This window comes from Eucyclogobius newberryi, unplaced genomic scaffold (assembly GCF_026437365.1).
Source record: "Eucyclogobius newberryi isolate DKJ021-1_F unplaced genomic scaffold, fEucNew1.0.hap1 SCAF_17, whole genome shotgun sequence".
NCBI lineage: Eukaryota > Metazoa > Chordata > Actinopteri > Gobiiformes > Gobiidae > Eucyclogobius > Eucyclogobius newberryi.
This window is the reverse complement of record NW_027315801.1, coordinates 19772443-19790028: the sequence shown is the minus strand read 5'-3', so window position 1 is coordinate 19790028 and position 17586 is coordinate 19772443. Positions and strand designations below refer to the sequence as shown.

Sequence of the window (17586 nt, the reverse complement as noted above, 5' to 3'; positions counted from 1 at the left end):
TCACTGCAAAAGACAACTCAATGCACCAGTGGAATCATTCAGATACATGAAACATTGACGTCTGAGCGACTGCACATGCTGTAGCCATGTGTCTTTACAGCCAAGACGCACCGGTTTTAGACCACTCGATATCTTGTCGAAATGAGCCAGCTCATAGAAGCAATGGAGACATGGCCCACCTTCTCTCCCAGGGCCAACAACACCTTTTCTACCGTAATCTGTGGGTTAGCCACTATTTTGACCTGTGTTTAAGAGTAGGGCACTTCAACATGCATGGGAACGGGTTGAAGCTGAGTGTGAAGCAGTTGGGATGAAGATCAGCACCTCCAAATTCATGGTTCTCAACAGGAAAAGGTAGCTTGCACCCACCAGGTTGATGGGGAGTCCTTGCCCCAAGTGGAAGAGTTCAAGTATCTTGGGGTCTTGTTCACGAGTGAGTGAAGGATGGAGCGTGAGATTGACAGTTGCATCGGACCGTTGTGGTAAAGAAGGAGCTGAGTCCAAAGGCAAAACTCTTGATTTACCTGTCACTCCACGTTCCTGCCCTCACCTATGGTCATGATCTTTGGGTAATGACCGAAAGGACAAGATCGCGGATACAAGCGGTCAAAATGAGTTTCCTCCGCAGGGTGGCCGGGTGTTCCTTTAGAGGGTGAGGAGCTCAGAGTAGAGCTACTGCTCCTCCAGCTTAGGTGGCTTAGGCATCTGTTCCGGATGCTTCCTAGACGCCTACAGGTGTGACCTGACACACTGGAAGGACTATGTCTCACGAGTGGCCTGGGAACGCCTCAGGATCCCCCCGAAGGAACTGGAGTGTCTGGGGTGAGGGAAATCTGGGTGTCCCTGCCTAGACTGCTGCCCCTGCGACCTGGCCACGGATAAGCGGAAGAAAATGGAAGGATGGACAATATGAGGATAAAAAAAAATAATTTATTAATGACTGAAATACAAGCTTCTAACATTAAAATGTTATTAATTATGTTAAATATGTTAAATATGCTATTCAATGTACTTTTTCCTTCTGACCTGTCACTGTGTCCAGGCTTCAGCGTGGATTGGTGGGCTCTGGGGGTCCTCATGTTTGAGATGATGGCCGGTCGCTCTCCATTTGACATCATCACAGACAACCCGGACATGAACACAGAAGAGTACCTCTTTCAGGGTATGTCTGCTTTCACATTTCACATTTCACACCATTCATAAAAAACACTCTTTCAGCTGCATCTGTAGATCTTGAACATGGACATCTGGAGTCATCGCTTCATTTGTAAATTCATGGTTACAAGAACACGTGTGGAATGGGTGAACAGGAGGGGATCAGGCCCAAAGAAGTTACAGGAACACACGAAAAGCAGCGCAAACATACCTACAACGTATTACATATTGTAAAATTACATCTTAATATTTGACAGAAACGACCCGCTATTGGCACTTCAAAGCATGGCGCAGACTGACTAGTCGCACTACTCCGCCCTGCTGCTGATATTTGCCTTTAAAATCTCCCTTATACCCACAAACCGAGGAGCAAGACGCTGAGAGAGAGGAGATAACACGAGGGGGGGGCCCTCGGGAGCTAAAAAAATCTAAGCTTAAGGACTCTAACCTTGATGTAAAACTGACTTCCCTACAAGCTAATTATGCTAATTCTAGCATAGCTTCTGAGGGGCCACCACACAGCCGAATCCCTTCCGTGGCAGGGACCCATTGGGCCCACATGGACGAAATAACATAACTTTACAACAGGTGGCCCTTGTATTACGTGAAATGCAACGTGACTTGGTGTGATTGAGTGTTGAGGTCAGAACAACAATCCCTGATTCGACAGAATGGAAGAATGGAAGACTGGTGGGGATGCACGCATTGCTGAGGCGTTGCAGCGTATCTCAAACAATACGGCTGAAAGGTCAGGTGGTTAAACTCCGGGTGGAGAACAAGACTATGAAAAGTAAGATCCTGGATTTAGACTCCAGGTCCCACAGAAATAATCATTTAAAGAAGGTCTTTCTTTTTTAACAAAAATAGCTTCCTAAACAGAAATGGAGGGCTAAGGTTTAATCTTCCTGTTATTTATAATGGGTTACTGAACCCCTGGAAAGGTAGAGGACCAGGACAAGGACATTCGGATGCTAATCAGGTACTCAGAGTGGTTGAGCCAGGGTCTCACAAAGACAAAGAGGATTCTTATAGCCCATTAAGATTCTGAATAGGCTAGCTCGGTAGATACAAGGGGGGAGTTTCTGTTGAAACAAACAACTCTTTCTACTTCAGGAAGGCTCCGCCCAATGGGTGGGTCTTACCACAGAACAGTATTAATATCGGAGTTCTCGATCTAAATTCTTTTATTGACAATGACTCTTGGATGAGAGTCGAAACGTCTATTTTTTCAAACTGAGTCCAGATGACTACAACTGAAGCTTTTTCTACTATGGAACACGCCTGGACGAATGAGGGATTACACCGACAAAGCAGACATAAGACATAAAAGAGAAGAGTGCGTTTCAGTCATAAGCTAAAGAAAAGCAGAGTAGAACCTGTCTCACATCCTCAGGATTGTTCCAGCTTTTAGCTGCATAAAACTGAAACGCAGATTCACATGATTGTATTCTTGTAATGTTCATGATTGTATTTTTGTCAAGTACATGCGCTTACATATTTTTACTTAGAACACATTGTAAATATTCTGTTTAAAATGTTTTCATATTGTCAAACTCAAGAGTTGGAGTCGCATGCCCCTCCCTATAAAGGACCTGTAGAGCTGTTTGCACCTGAGGAAGGCCACAAAGGGCTGAAACATGTTTTTAATTTTTAATTATTTTGTGTAAATTGTGTGTCTTGGTTTTTCTTGCCTTTGGGAATACTCATTCTATATCTTTGTAAATAGTTTTCTACAATTTATACCAGAATAGAAAAACTGTTTTTCACCCCGCTCTCCAATTGAGCATTTTTTAATGTTTTGTGGTTCGTAGGCTTTATTAGACAGGAGAGGACAGGGTGAAATGGGGAATGCAAGAGAGGGGAAGAAATGCAGTAAATCGTTGAAGTTGGGTTTCGAACTCCTCACAGCACTGAGCAGCTTTAAAGTCTTTTCTCTGAAACATCGGGGGCCAGTGCAGGGACCTTATTTTGGAGAGGCCAGTGAGCAGGCCGTTACAATTCACCCTGGAGAGACTCAGACAAATACAGAAAGGACCGTTCAGCAGCTTTATCACGTGGGTTATTTGGCGCTCAGACCCCGGCAGAAGACATTGCGATTATAGGTGCATTATAGGTGTATTAAATCTCTCCCCCCAAAAAACGGAGTCTGCGCCGCTAGGAGGCCCCGGTCATTACTGATGCTTGAAAAGACATGAGGGCAGCAAATGCTCGACAAAGAAGAACAGCAGAGGTGCAAGGCTGCCATTGATGACGTGGTGGCCTGAGAAGGGCGGATACTGGAATGCGTAGTGACGGGGCGAGTTGGAGGAGACTCCCTGAAAACGTGAAGCGTCTGGAATGGTTGCCTCTATTCACGGGGAGATGTGGTGAAGGATCAGGGACAAGAATATGAAGCACCTAGGAGTAGACACAAGGGGAGCTAAAGCATACCAGCAAGTGTGGCGATGTGCTGAGCAGAGACAGGCAGAGGTTGACTGTGAAACATGGGTCGCAGACGGAAGCAGGACGGAGGTGGACGGAGACAAGGGGACAGGTAATAAGGAAATCTAGGCCCACCACCAGTATTTGTTGAGTTGAGACTCTGCACTGGGGGTGCTGCCGAGATTGAAGGGAGGTCGGGATGGCATGTGGGGTGTGGGCAGAGGACCATGGAGGGCTGCAGAGGATATGCCCTGAGTGGCCGCGGATGTGGCAGCTCCTATTCTGAACGCCCAGTGTGTGAGTGCCCAGAGTAAAGACGAGGGGGCAGATTTCATCAGAACAGTGTTGCCCTCAGATGCCTTCAGGGGCTGGCCTTCTGAAGTTAGGAACGACAGGGAATGAGGTAGTTTGGGCGTAGTTTGACCTGATTGCGAATGAAACATAGCTGCTGCGCTTATCATAGTGAGAGGGCGGTGAAAGTATTGGACAGATGAGACAGCAGTAATAATCTTCCAGGTAGAAACCAGGTTTGTTTACAGTAGAAGTCTCAAGGACTAAATATTTATCCAATTCAGTAACAAAGATATGTTATTAACCATGATGCCCTGCTGTTTTTGTGCTCACAGTGATCCTGGAGAAACCCATTCGAATCCCAAGATCCCTGTCGGTGAAGGCGGCCAGTGTGCTCAAGGGATTCCTCAACAAGGTGAGATCACGGTGCAGCCACTACCTTAGACTCTTTTCTCCAGCCATTTCAGAGCCACCTCAACATATATATACACTGCAGAACTTATGTACGTATAGAATTGTTACCTGCCTATATATTATTTTTGCAGTGTATTGTTAGACAATATCCCAGCAAGGTCTCTTATTATTCTGTTTAGCTTATTAGTACTCACGTTTGTTTATAATGATTAGATGTCAATGAGAAATATAGCGATTTAATCAAACTAAGGATCCAGATGAATCAATGAAGACTAATAATGTTAGCAGAGGCATCTGCCTTTGCCGGGAGGTTTTGTGAAGCAACAACAGCGATAATGAAATAAAAGGAATTTGACAGAAAAGTGAGTCTGTGGCTGTTTGGCTCAGGGCTCATAAGACGTTTGTTCAGGAAAGACGACAACCTCATGTGACCCATCAAAAATCTCTCTTTTGGACCAGAGCGTGGCTAAAATCCGTCTTAAAATTCAAACATGTTTTAATGACTGCGACTGGAGTCAAGTCGAACCTTTCTACAGTCCACACGTTCAGTCCAGTTGTATTAGCTTCACAATACGAGATTGAAACAATTGCGACTTTCTTCAGCAAGAGATGACTGAGAGTGACCATGTTGTCATTTTGGAAAATCAGACTAAATCCTTTCAGTCTTATGCACAGCTAAATAAAGCTGTGTTTCTTTGCCTAGATTTGAACATTGTCAGCATAAAGGACTGTCTCACATCTTCTGGAAGAATGTTCCAAATTTTAACTGCATAAAACTGAAACACTGATTCGCCATGTTTAGTCCTGACTCTGGCACCAGCAGGAGGCCGGTCCATGTTTAGTCCTGACTCTGGCACCAGCAGGAGGCTGGTCCATGTTTAGTCCTGACTCTGGCACCAGCAGGAGGCCGGTCCACGTTTAGTCCTGACTCTGGCACCAGCAGGAGGCCGGTCCATGTTTAGTCCTGACTCTGGGCACCAGCAGGAGGCCGGTCCATGTTTAGTCCTGACTCTGGGCACCAGCAGGAGGCCGGTCCATGTTTAGTCCTGACTCTGGCACCAGCAGGAGGCCGGTCCACGTTTAGTCCTGACTCTGGCACCAGCAGGAGGCCGGTCCACGTTTAGTCCTGACTCTGGGCACCAGCAGGAGGCCAGTCCATGTTTAGACTCTGGGCACCAGCAGGAGGCCGGTCCCTGAGGTCCTCAGAGTCCGAAATGTACTTTGGTGCTAGGCCATGGAGAGACTTGTGTACAAGCAGAGCTGCTTTAAAGTCTCTTCTAGTAAGTAAATACATTTGATTTGTATAGCACCTTTCACAGACAGAAGTCACAAAGTGCTTCACAAAACACAGAATAAAACGATAAAAATACAAAAAACTTACAGTGAACAATACATATACAACAATGTACAGCCACATCGTCAAGACCTCATACTTCCACCTCCGCCGCATCGCCAAAATCCGACACTGCCTCACCCTCCCCGCTGCTGAATCCCTCATCCATGCCTTCATCTCCTCCCGCCTCGACTACTGCAACTCCCTCCTTACTGGCATCTCCTCCCATTCCCTCCACAGACTCCAAATGGTCCAAAACTCCGCTGCCCGCCTCCTCACCCACACCCGGTCCCGTGATCACATCACTCCCGTTCTCCGCTCTCGCCACTGGCTCCCCATCAAGCAGCGCATAAACTTTAAAATACTCCTCCTCACCTTCAAAGCTCTTCACCACCTTGCCCCCCCCTACCTGTCTGACCTCCTCATCCCCCACCGCCCCTCCCGATCTCTCCGCTCCTCCTCCTCTCTCACCCTGGCTGCACCAACATCCCGACTCAAAACCTTTGGTGACAGAGCGTTCTCCCGAACAGCACCCCGACTCTGGAACTCCCTCCCCCAACCTGTCCGCCACTCTCCCTCACTCACAACATTCAAATCCCGCCTAAAAACATACCTCTTCACCCAAGCCTATGGCCTCCCCTACCCCTAGCCTCCTCTACCCCATTGCCTACTCTTCTACCCCCTGTTACATCCCCATCTTTTTCTCTCTACTTCTTCTGTCTTGTTCATTTTATCTGTATATTAATGTGTATTGTACGTGTTGTCTGTAAATACCCCCCCCCCTTTTTTATTATGTTCAGCGTCTTTGGGTCACTGAAAAGCGCTATATAAATAAAAGTTATTATTATTATTATTATTATTACAGTAAAATCAGCCGCTAAAACAAATGCAATTAAACGGCTTGACTATATAAAAAGGTTTTGAGCTGACCCTTAAAAGCAATAACTGAGTCCAGTGACCGTAGGTCGTAGATCGTTCCAGAGTCTGGGGGCAACTGCCTGGAAGGATCTGTCTCCTCTGGTCCGAAAACGGGTGCGAGGAACCAATAACAGTTTCTGGTCCAAGGACCTTAGTGAGCGAGAGGGAGCGTACGGTTTAATCAGATCGATAATGTACAGTGGGACCTGACCATTTAAAGCTCTAAAAGTTAAAACAAGAATTTTAAATTGTATCCGGTAGGAGACCGGCAGCCAATGAAGGGCTTTTAGAATGGGTGAAATGTGGGCCCTTCTATTTGTGCGGGTCAAGATCCTCGCTGCAGAGTTCTGGATCAGCTGCAGACGAGAGAGTTCCTTCTTGTTAAGACAGGAAAACAAGCTATTACAATAGTCTAAACGTGAAGACACAAATGCATGAATTATAAGTTCCAGATAATTTTGAGACACCATTTTCCTGAGCTTAGAGATTTTCCTCAACTGAAAGAAACAGTTCCTCGTCAACAGCTTGGAGTGGTGCGCTAAAGACATGTCTTTGTCAACGACAACACCCAAGTTTCTAAGTTTTGGTTTTGTAGTCTGTAGTCCTAAATCACCCAAGTACTGGTTTATCCCTGGAATGGCATCATCAGGGGCAATAATCAGAGTTTCTGTTTTGTCAGCATTTATCTGCAAGGAGTTTTTTGCTCAGCCATTGTTTTATTTGCACTAAAAAACTGACCAAGGAGTTCAGCGTCTGGATCTCAGAAGGTTTAAAAGAGCAATAGAGCTGAATATCGTCAGCGAACAGGTGATAGGACACATCACTAAACTCTTTAATGATCATTCCCAGGGGGACTATATAAAGCAGAAATAGGACGGGACCCAAAACGGAGCCCTGAGGAACTCCACACAACAGATCAGCTGAGTCAGACATTATTTGGTTTGCAGCGACACTAAAGCTCCGACCGGATAAATATGAGGAAAACCAATGAAGAACTGACCCCGATAGTCCAATCAGGTCCCTCAGTCTGTTCAACAGGATATGATGGTCGACAGTGTCAAAGGCTGCAGACAAATCCAACAGAACTAGAACAGTGCATTTTCCAGAATCAGCAGACATCATAATGTCACTGGACACTTTTAGCAATGCGGTTTCCGTAGAATGATGTTCCAGATTGAAAAGAGTCGTGAATGTTTGACTGATCAAGGAAATCTGACAATTGTTCAGAGACCACCTTCTCAAGGATTTTGGACATGAACGGGAGCTTTTAAATAGGTCTGAAACTTTTTGGGTCTGTCGGGTCCAAGATTGTTTTTTTCAGTAAAGGCTCAACTATGGCATGTTTAAATGGACCAGGAAACACCACGGTAGAAAGAGAGAGATTTACCATTTTGGTAACCCAGGGGCCAATAACATCAAACACTTTGAGGAAGAGCCTGCAGGGAAGGGCATCTGACGTACAAGAGGAGGGTTTCATCTTGGTCATCAGAGCTGAGATGTCTTCTAGAGTGACTTAAAAGAAGACCAGTTTTGGGAAACAGGCTCCACAGAAACAGGTTTATCACACAAAAGGAGTGGGATTTGGTCTTTGATCATCTTGATCTTATCGATAAAGAACCTGAGGAATTCATTGCTGTCAGCTTTGCAGGAAACAGGAGTCACTGCAGCTGTAGTCAGGAGTCAGGACTAAACATGGACCGGCTTCCTGCTGGTGCCCAGAGTCAGGATTAAACATGGACCGGCCTCCTGCTGGTGCCCAGAGTCAGGACTAAACATGGACCGGCCTCCTGCTGGTGCCCAGAGTCAGGACTAAACATGGACCGTCCTCCTGCTGGTGCCAGAGTCAGGACTAAACATGGACTGGCCTCCTGCTGGTGCCAGAGTCAGGACTAAACATGGACCAGCCTCCTGCTGGTGCCAGAGTCAGGACTACTTTTTGTCTTTGCTCTCTAGTCATGTTCTACATTATGTGTTCTTTAAAAAAAATATATATATGAAAAAATACTAATTTTGTCCGGAAGGAGAGGGTTAGCTTATAGCTGTGTTGTCAGCTCCTCATTAGCGCATGTGCCTGTCCTGGGGGAAGACAACCGCTGAGCATTCTGGGTATCCAGCCTACGCCATTCGGTTCATGTCCTGATTTGTTCAATTCTGGGTCAGTTAAGTCCGTGGAGGGGCCACTCTTTCACTCTAACAGGTTTCAGCAAGATCTGGACTCGACGTTCAAAAATTCATTCTTGATCAATTTTTCTGCCTAAACAAAAAGCTTCCTCCCGACCTGCTCGAGGACCTGATCCCAGGGACAAACAGGTCTGAGAGATGGAAGTCTCTTCTCAGCAGAGGCACCATGCGCTGTAGTCTTTGTTTGTCCCTGGCTGTGGCTCCGGTGTGCCACAGGGTGATGGAGGAGGTGATGGAGGAGGTGATGGAGGAGGTGAGGATGGACTCAATGACGGCCCAGTAAAACTCAAAAGTAAGGACACGCTAGAACTTGGTCCAAGCAAGAATCAAACCACCGGTGATTAATATTTCTTGCCATTGTTGGTTTAAAACATCAAATTAAATGAATAAATAAATGAATATGCAAACAAATATTGCATTTTTTTCATGTCAGACTTTCATTGGTTAAAAAAACAACACTATTTTGTGTCTCAAAACAGGATTCATCAAAGTGTAAATGAGACACAACTTTGAACCAGGTTCATGGTTCAAACTTGAAAAAAGAGTAATTTGATTCTGATTCTGAGTTGTGTTATCTGATTGTGACACAGAAACATATTTTCCTCACTAGAAACATAATAAAACGTGTCCTACCCACAAACCAGAGGATTCTTTTTCAGGAAAATGTCCAAGAAAATTCAGCAGATTTGTTTTTTCCACGTTCCGAAGTCACATGACTCCAGTTAAAATGTATAGGCAACATTTGGCAGTTTCACAGGTTTAAAGCTCTAACTTTGAGACTTAAACATTTGGACCAATTTTTCTTTTCCACAGTTTTCTGTGGGAACCAAATATCAAACTTCTGACTCCAAACTAGAAAAATAAAGAGTAACTGTGGAATAACTGTTGTTCGATTTATATACTCAGGATCCCAAGGAGCGACTGGGGTGCGATCCCAAGGAGCGACTGGGGTGCCAGGTTGTGACAGGCTACACAGACATCAAGTCACATACATTCTTCCGAAGTATAGACTGGGACCAGGTAAGTTCTACTCTTCACTTCTTCTTATTTGAGCTCTTTTTATGCTGAAACACAAGCAAATAGAGCATATATTTGTATATAAGAATATACAAACAAAAAACAAGACCAGAAAGCTAGACATTTTTAAATTTTATGTTTTATTAGAATATAAAAGAAAAACCCGATAATACCCCAATAATAACAGAGAAACTCACTAAGACTGAGCTGGACCAGGGAGAAGACAAGGACTAAAAGTAGAAAATAAGGGAGTGACAACAGAGCAAAAATAAGAAGAATTAGGAGTATATTAGGTTCTATATTAGTCTATTCTTAATTTGAGTCCTAAGGTTAATGTTTTCTATTGTGCGTATCTCGTCTGAACTTGGGAGCTAAGCCAGCTCGGACCTGGTTAGTACTTGGATGGAATACAAGTTGCTGTAAGCCTTTCCAAACTTTTTTACCTGTTATAAATGTGTTAATTATAGCTGTTAATAAGACATAAAACCAAAATGATTGGCCCATAATAATAGATCTTAAGCAGGCTTCATGCCAAAATGCATTGGCATTTACTTCTAAGTATATTTGTCCTCTTTTTTTTTTAAATGAAAATGCGCAACTCCTAAATACCTTTAATTTTAAAAAAAAATGTGTTGCCCAGATTTCTCTATCTGATCCAGACTGATTCCATCTCCAACTGACTATTTGATGTGTCAAATAAAACAATATCAAGATTTGTTTGGCAAGGCAAAAAAAAAAAACACATATCCTGTTCAAAACTCTACAACTATCAAGGGGAAAAGGAGGTTGGGGTTTGTCTTGTTACTTTATTTCAGCTCAAATCCGAGCATTACTGGTGTAACCGTGAATAGAGTAAAGTTGTGCAGGGAGTTCCGAAAATAAATGCTTTGGTCACTTGGAAGATGTGTAGAATATCCTGTTGCTCACAAATATTGAACTGAAATCAGAGAGATTGGCTAATTTTGACATTGCCGGACTTCCGGCCATGGTGGCGCATTGAGACGACGCAACTACACCTCTGCTGCAAAACATGGCTTCAAAATCATTTGACCCACCTAATCCCAAAGAAGAATAACAAGGGATGCATAAACAAGGAAGGCACAGGTCTGATTGCGCTACGGGACCACAACAAACAAAGCATACAGCCCACGGTCCCATTTGGCAAGCTAAAGAAGCTAACGAGGATAACATGGCAAGCCAGCCTGAGGTGAAGCATCGCAGTTCTTTCCCGCCGGAAAAACGGTCTCTCGTCGGTCTAGGCGGAAACTCTTGCGCCTTCTCTATATCGGAAGGGGGAGAGAATATAACTAGTCACCAGTTATTTCAGATGATGTCCGAAATAAGACGCAAAATGGAGCATGATATGGAATCTTTTAGAGCAAAAGTGATTGCGCTGAAGATAGGTGACATAACAGGAGCACACATGGACGAAGTCGAGCAGCGTGTTTCAGATAATATGGACGGTCTGCAGACAGTAAGGGCGGAGATGGAGGCGCTGTGGGCCAGAGGGAGGCGCGTGGGCCAGATGGAGGCTCTGTGGGCCAGATGGAGGCGCGCTGGGCCAGATGGAGGCGCTGTGGGCCAGATGGAGGAGCTGTGGGCCAGGTTGACGATGCTGGAATCAGAGAACAATAAAATGAAAAATAAGCTCCTGGATTTGAAGATCTGTGAAAGAAGAAGAAGAAGAAGAAGAAGAAGAAGAAGAAGAAGAAGAAGAAGAAGAAGAAGAAGAAGAAGAAGAAGAAGAAGAAGAAGAAGAAGAAGAAGAAGAAGAAGAAGAAGAAGAAGAAGAAGAAGAAGAAGAAGAAGAAGAAGAAGAAGAAGAAGAAGAAGAAGAAGAAGAAGAAGAAGAAGAAGAAGAAGAAGAAGAAGAAGAAGAAGAAGAAGAAGAAGAAGAAGAAGAAGAAGAAGAAGAAGAAGAAGAAGAAGAAGAAGAAGAAGAAGAAGAAGAAGAAGAAGAAGAAGAAGAAGAAGAAGAAGAAGAAGAAGAAGAAGAAGAAGAAGAAGAAGAAGAAGAAGAAGAAGAAGAAGAAGAAGAAGAAGAAGAAGAAGAAGAAGAAGAAGAAGAAGAAGAAGAAGAAGAAGAAGAAGAAGAAGAAGAAGAAGAAGAAGAAGAAGAAGAAGAAGAAGAAGAAGAAGAAGAAGAAGAAGAAGAAGAAGAAGAAGAAGAAGAAGAAGAAGAAGAAGAAGAAGAAGAAGAAGAAGAAGAAGAAGAAGAAGAAGAAGAAGAAGAAGAAGAAGAAGAAGAAGAAGAAGAAGAAGAAGAAGCTTCTTGGAGAGGATTATTCCTGAGCTCCTTGATGGCTCAGGAGTTGAAGTTCCTTCCATCATAATCGAAAGAGCACATCGCCATGGCAACCAAGACCAACAACTGGTAAACCACGAGGCCTGAAAATGAGGTTTCTTAATGATCGTGTGAAGGAACTTGTCATGAAGGCTGCAAGTGTTAAAGGAGACCTCCAGGGTTAAAGGAGACCTCCAGTGCAAAGGCAAGCGCGTCTTCTTTGCTCCAGATATTCCATACGAGGTTCGTCAACAACGACAAAAGTTCCACCACAGAACACCGGGAGAAGCAGAGGTAGTCTTAAGGAAGATGGAAAACACTGAACTGAAGAGTGCGGCTGCTCGGAGCTGGGGTCGCAAGGTCTCAGGTGCCTGTCGTGGGGGCAACCCCCAAACCCGGTGGTGGACACCGGAAGTAAGGGATGCTGTCAGGCTGAAGAAGGAGGCCTATAAGGCCTCTTTGGCTTATAGGACTCCTGAGGTTATTGACAGGTATCGGCAGGCCAAGTTGGTCGCAGCTTTTGCTGTTGCAGAGGCAAAAACCTGGGGCTGGGAGGAATTTGGTACATTTAGAGAAAACAGTCACAAATGACACAGAGATCACAATGAAAAAGAAATAAGTGACCTTTAGGATTCACCAGTCAAAATTTCACTTTTTTTGTGCGTTTGTCAAGAGAGGAAAGCAAAGTTTTTGCAAGAGATGAGTGGGACATAGGAAACAGAGATTGAGGACTCTGAGGCTGACTCGTCCATCACCCAAGCTGAAGTCACTGAGGTTGTTCGCAAACTCCTCAGTGGCTCCGGGGGAGGATGAGATCCGCCCTGAGTACCTAAAGTCTCTGGATGTTGTAGGACTGTCTTGGTTGACACGTCTCTGCAACATCGTGTGGCGGTCGGGGACAGTGCCTCTGGACAGGCAGACCGGGATGGTGGTCCCTCTATTCAAGAAGGGGGACCAGAGGGTGTGTTCCAACTACAGAGGGATCACACTCCTCAGCCTCCCGGGTAAGGTCTGTTCCAAGGTACTGGAGAGGAAAATCCGACTGATAGTCGAACCTCGGATTCAGGAGGAGCAGAGCGGTTTTGGACCTGGTCGTGGAACACTGGACCATCTCTAGACTCTCTATCGTGCTTGAGGGTTCATGGGAGTTTGCCCAACCAGTCCACATGTGTTTTGTGGATCTGGAGAAGGCTTTCGACCGTGTCCCTCCGGGTGTCCTTTGGGGGGTATTGGGGTCCGGGGCCCTTTGCTCAGGGCTGTCCGGTCCCTGTCTGACCGGAGCAGGAGCTGTGTTCGCATTGCCGGCAGTAAGTCAGACCTGTTCCCAGTGCAGGTCTGTTGTTCTGTTTTTATGGACAATATTTCTAGCAGTCAGGGGTTGGAGGGTGCGGTCAGGGGTCGGAGGGTGTCCGGTTTGGGGACCACAGGATCTCATCTCTGCTGTTTGCAGACGATGTTGTCCTGATGGCTCCATCATCACATGCACTGGGACAGTTTGCAGCCAATTGTGAGGACACGGACACTGTGACGTCATACATTAGATTCTGTGAGGACAGCATTATACCATCACACACCAAAGTCACTTTCAATAACGATAAACCCTGGTTCACACCCAAACTGGGGCAGTTGAGGCTAAATACATTCATATCTCATATTAGAATTCATATTTACACCCAAAGCACAATCCAGACATTTAACAAGCGGTCTTAATCAAACACATGAACCGGCACAAGCGGCAAAGCACGCAGCACATAACCAGATCAAATCAGCGATCAGCAAATCTTACCGGCTGCCGCTTCAATGTTCGCTTGTAGGTGCCCAGTTCCGCGCAGCTCAACAGGTACGAGGCTCTCCTGTCTCTCACAACTATTTTCGCCGGCTTCAACTTATGCCCCCGGGGAAGACACGTGCATTGCAAATTAGGGTCCGGTTACGCGCCCACGCTCAACAGTTCCGCTCAACAGTTCCGCCCCAAACACCGCAACGATCAGCCCAGCGCAACACCTACTGTGGGCACCTCTGCCAACCCAACCCCCATCCCCCCTCCCCACCCCTCTCACAGTTCAGGAACCGGATGTATGCAGACTATTTCGGAAATCTAACCCCCGAAAAGCTGCTGGGCCAGACGGTGTCACCCCGGCCACCTTAAGACACTGTGCAGGCAAGCTGGCCCCTGTCTTCACTGGCATTTTTAACACCTCCTGGAGTCATGCCATGTCCAAGCTTCAAGTCGTCCATCATTGTCCCTGTCCCCGAGAAGCCCCGGATCACTGGACTTAATGACTACAGACCTGTAGCGCTGACGTCTGTAGTCATTTGAGCGCCTGATTCTCCCCCACCTCAAGTCCTTCACCTCCCCCTGCTGGACCCCCTGTTGGACCCCCTGCTGGACCCCCTGCAGTTCACCTACAGAGCCAACAGGTCTGTGGATGACGCCATCAACCTGGCTCTCCACTTCACCCTGCAGCATCTGGGCTCCCGGGAACCTACGTCAGGATCCTGTTTGTGGACGTCAGCTCTGGATTCAACACCATCCTCCTGCTCTGCTCCAGGACAAGCTCTCCCAGCTCAACATGCCTGATGGGAGCACTGACTCCACCTGCAGGGGGAGCACTGACTCCACCTGTCGGGGGAGCACTGACTCCACCTGCAGGGGGAGCACCGACTCCACCTGCAGGGGGAGCACTGACTTCCTGACGGATCGGAGGCAGTGCACACGGTTGGGGAAAAATGTCTCCAACCGCGTTTCCAATCAGTACAGGGGCTCCACAGGGCAGTGTATTTTCTCCCCTGCTCTTCTACCTGTACACATACTGCTGCACCTCCAGCCATGATTCTGTAAAACTGATCAAGTTTGTGGACGACTCCACCCTCATCAGGCTCATCTCAGTCTGACTACAGGAGGGAGGTGGAGCTGCTGGTGTCCTGGTGCAGCAGTAACAACCTGGAGTTCAACGCCCAGAAGACAGTGGAGATGATCGTGGACTTCAGGAAAAGTCACAGCCCCCCCTCACTATCACAGACTCCCCCATCTCCACTGTGGACTCCCTCCACTTCCTCTGCACCACCATCACCAGGACCTCAAGCTGTGTAGAACTGCAGCATCAGCTCCTCATCAAGAAGGCCCAGCAGAGGATGTACTTCCTGCAGCAGCTGAGGAAAGTAAAGCTGACAGCGGAGCTGATGATGCAGTTCTACACGGCCATCATTGAGTCCATCCTCACCTCCTCACCCTGGACACGTACTCTTTGAGCCACTCCCCTCAGGCAGGAGGCTCCGGTCCATCTGGACCAGAACCTCTCTCCACAAGAACAGTTTCTTTCCCTCTGCTGTTGGACTCATGAACACTTCCTAAACACTGTCACTTTAACCATAATTGAATCACTCACTGTTCACTTTCTGCACCACATACGTATATCTGCACAATTGTAATTTGTGTACATATTAAGCCTATTTTGTATTCTTATTTTTATTCCTATTTTTTTATCTTATAGTTTATTGTTATTTTCATCCCATAGTAGATTTAGTTCCTTTGTTTGTGAATTTTGTTCATTGACAATAAACCTTTCTGATTCTGATGATGATAATAATTTAAACTCAGACTCTTCAAGTCAATTACAAATGAATGTAATGAACTTTACCGGATACAGACCTCAAGTCTGTATCCTCCTGCTCTTCTGCTGATGTTCTGCTCCATCCTCTTTTCCCTTCTGATTATGATAACCAAGTAAACTAACACTAACGTTCTCACCTAATCTGCCTGATTTAGTCATAATAAAGACTTAATCTTTTGATTGCACCATCCATGATTTTCCCTGGAAAACAAACAAAAATTACCTTTATGACACTTGAACACAATTTGCATAATCATTATTGAGTGTCTACATCATAAAGCAGACACTATATGTTCTTGTATTTCCATTTATTTTTCCATATCAGAGGCTCTCTCTCCCTTTCTCCCTGCTCAGGTCTGCATTCAGCACGATCTTGCAATTAGTCAGGACAAACAACTATTTTGAGTCGCAAACTTCATCAACTGTGAATTATTGACTGTCCCTGGTATGACGCAAAACGCAGCAGAAAACATGGACGGGCGGGAAGGCGAGAGCCATAAACTTGCAGTCAGTTAATCTGATGTATTTAATGTCATTAATCAGTTGAAATTTTAGCGCTATGTATTTGAATGATCCCTGAACAGATAGAGACAAAAGGAAAACTCCCTAAGAGATCAAAGTCTCTGTTTGGCACACAGGCTGTCGCTGCTTTTACCTCTGCCCTGCACAGTGACAGAAAACACAATGGTTGTTCAGCTCTGGCTACTATAAAACTCTGACAGTGCATTGCACGTTTGTGCCGCACATGTAACTTTGCGTTTAAAATCAGTTCTCTGTGTTTCTCTGTAAATTTCTGTCAGATAGTAATAAAACTGCAGCAGGAATTTGTGGCTGGAAAAGTGGGGGGGAAGATTGTTGTTGTCGTGTTACTTTTAATGGCGGTTTGCAGCCAACGGCTAATTTACCGCCACCTGCTGGATTGAGTGTGTAACCAATACCAAAAGGGGATTGTAGTGTAGCACTACAAAGACTCTTAATAATCTTCTAATAAATCCTGTGTTATTTAAGTAACTCCAGCCTCACATGATCCTTGTGTAAGAAGATTCAGCAGATTGAATTCCTGTTTATTATTTTGAAACCATAAAACTAATTCAGTTCTGTCTCTTTCATCTGCCGCACAGTGAATCAGCACATGCTCAACACTTTCTGGTTATTGGCAGTGATTACATAAACCAGTAGGATGTTTGCCTGTCCTACTCAGCGACAGGGGCTCTCTCCTGCCCTGTGTTCCTGCCGGATCTGCATGGACCAACACTACTTGTTTACACTTACTGTATCAAAGATTCCAATAATCCTTTATTTCCTTTATATGTGTTTGGAGGGCAGCACCTTTTATTTATTGTATTTTATTTATTTTTATTCCATTGATTTCAGTGTGTTTGTTTAATTTAATTTTCTATTTGATTTTGTTTTTATATCTTATTTTATTACTTTTATCCTATTTATGCCTCTGTAGTCTTTTACCTTGCTGTGAAGCACTTTGGAACCCTCTGGTTGTGTAAATCATGCTATATAAATAAAATGGATTGGATTGGATTAATCCTACCAAAGCTTATACACATGATTCTCAATAATAGGCTTGATTTCAGGTTTGCTTTTTTTAACTCTCACATCAATTGATGGCAGTTTTTAGCCAGAAAATCAACTATTTCATCACCCACCCCGACAGGAACCAAAATGAAGGAGACCCTCACATTCTTCGAGACAGAGAGAATATCAAATAGAAGATGCTATATCTAATATCTTACTCTACAATAAGATTTTCCAGATGTAATACTTTGCAGTGCAGAGATGTCCTTCTGATGACAGTCCCTGCTCCAGTCCTTAAAGTTAAAACTGTGTCAGATGCAGGTGAACCAAGGCACTGAGCGTGGCACTGAGCGTGGGCATGGCACTGAGCATGGCACTGAGCGTGGGCGTGGCACTGAGCATGACACTGAGCGTGGCACTGAGCGTGG

The 17586-nt window shown here is 45.2% G+C and overlaps 1 protein-coding gene across 1 annotated transcript in view; it reads left to right on the top strand.

Annotated features, from left to right (window-relative positions):
- LOC140363035 (protein kinase C zeta type-like) overlaps positions 1–17586 on the top strand; it is a 111789-nt gene that overhangs the window by 76351 nt on the left and 17852 nt on the right. The window contains exons 9-11 of the mRNA XM_072449349.1: positions 1043–1162; positions 4203–4282; positions 9620–9733. Coding sequence (XP_072305450.1) covers positions 1043–1162; positions 4203–4282; positions 9620–9733 — 314 coding nt within the window. The remainder of the gene's footprint in view (positions 1–1042; positions 1163–4202; positions 4283–9619; positions 9734–17586) is intronic.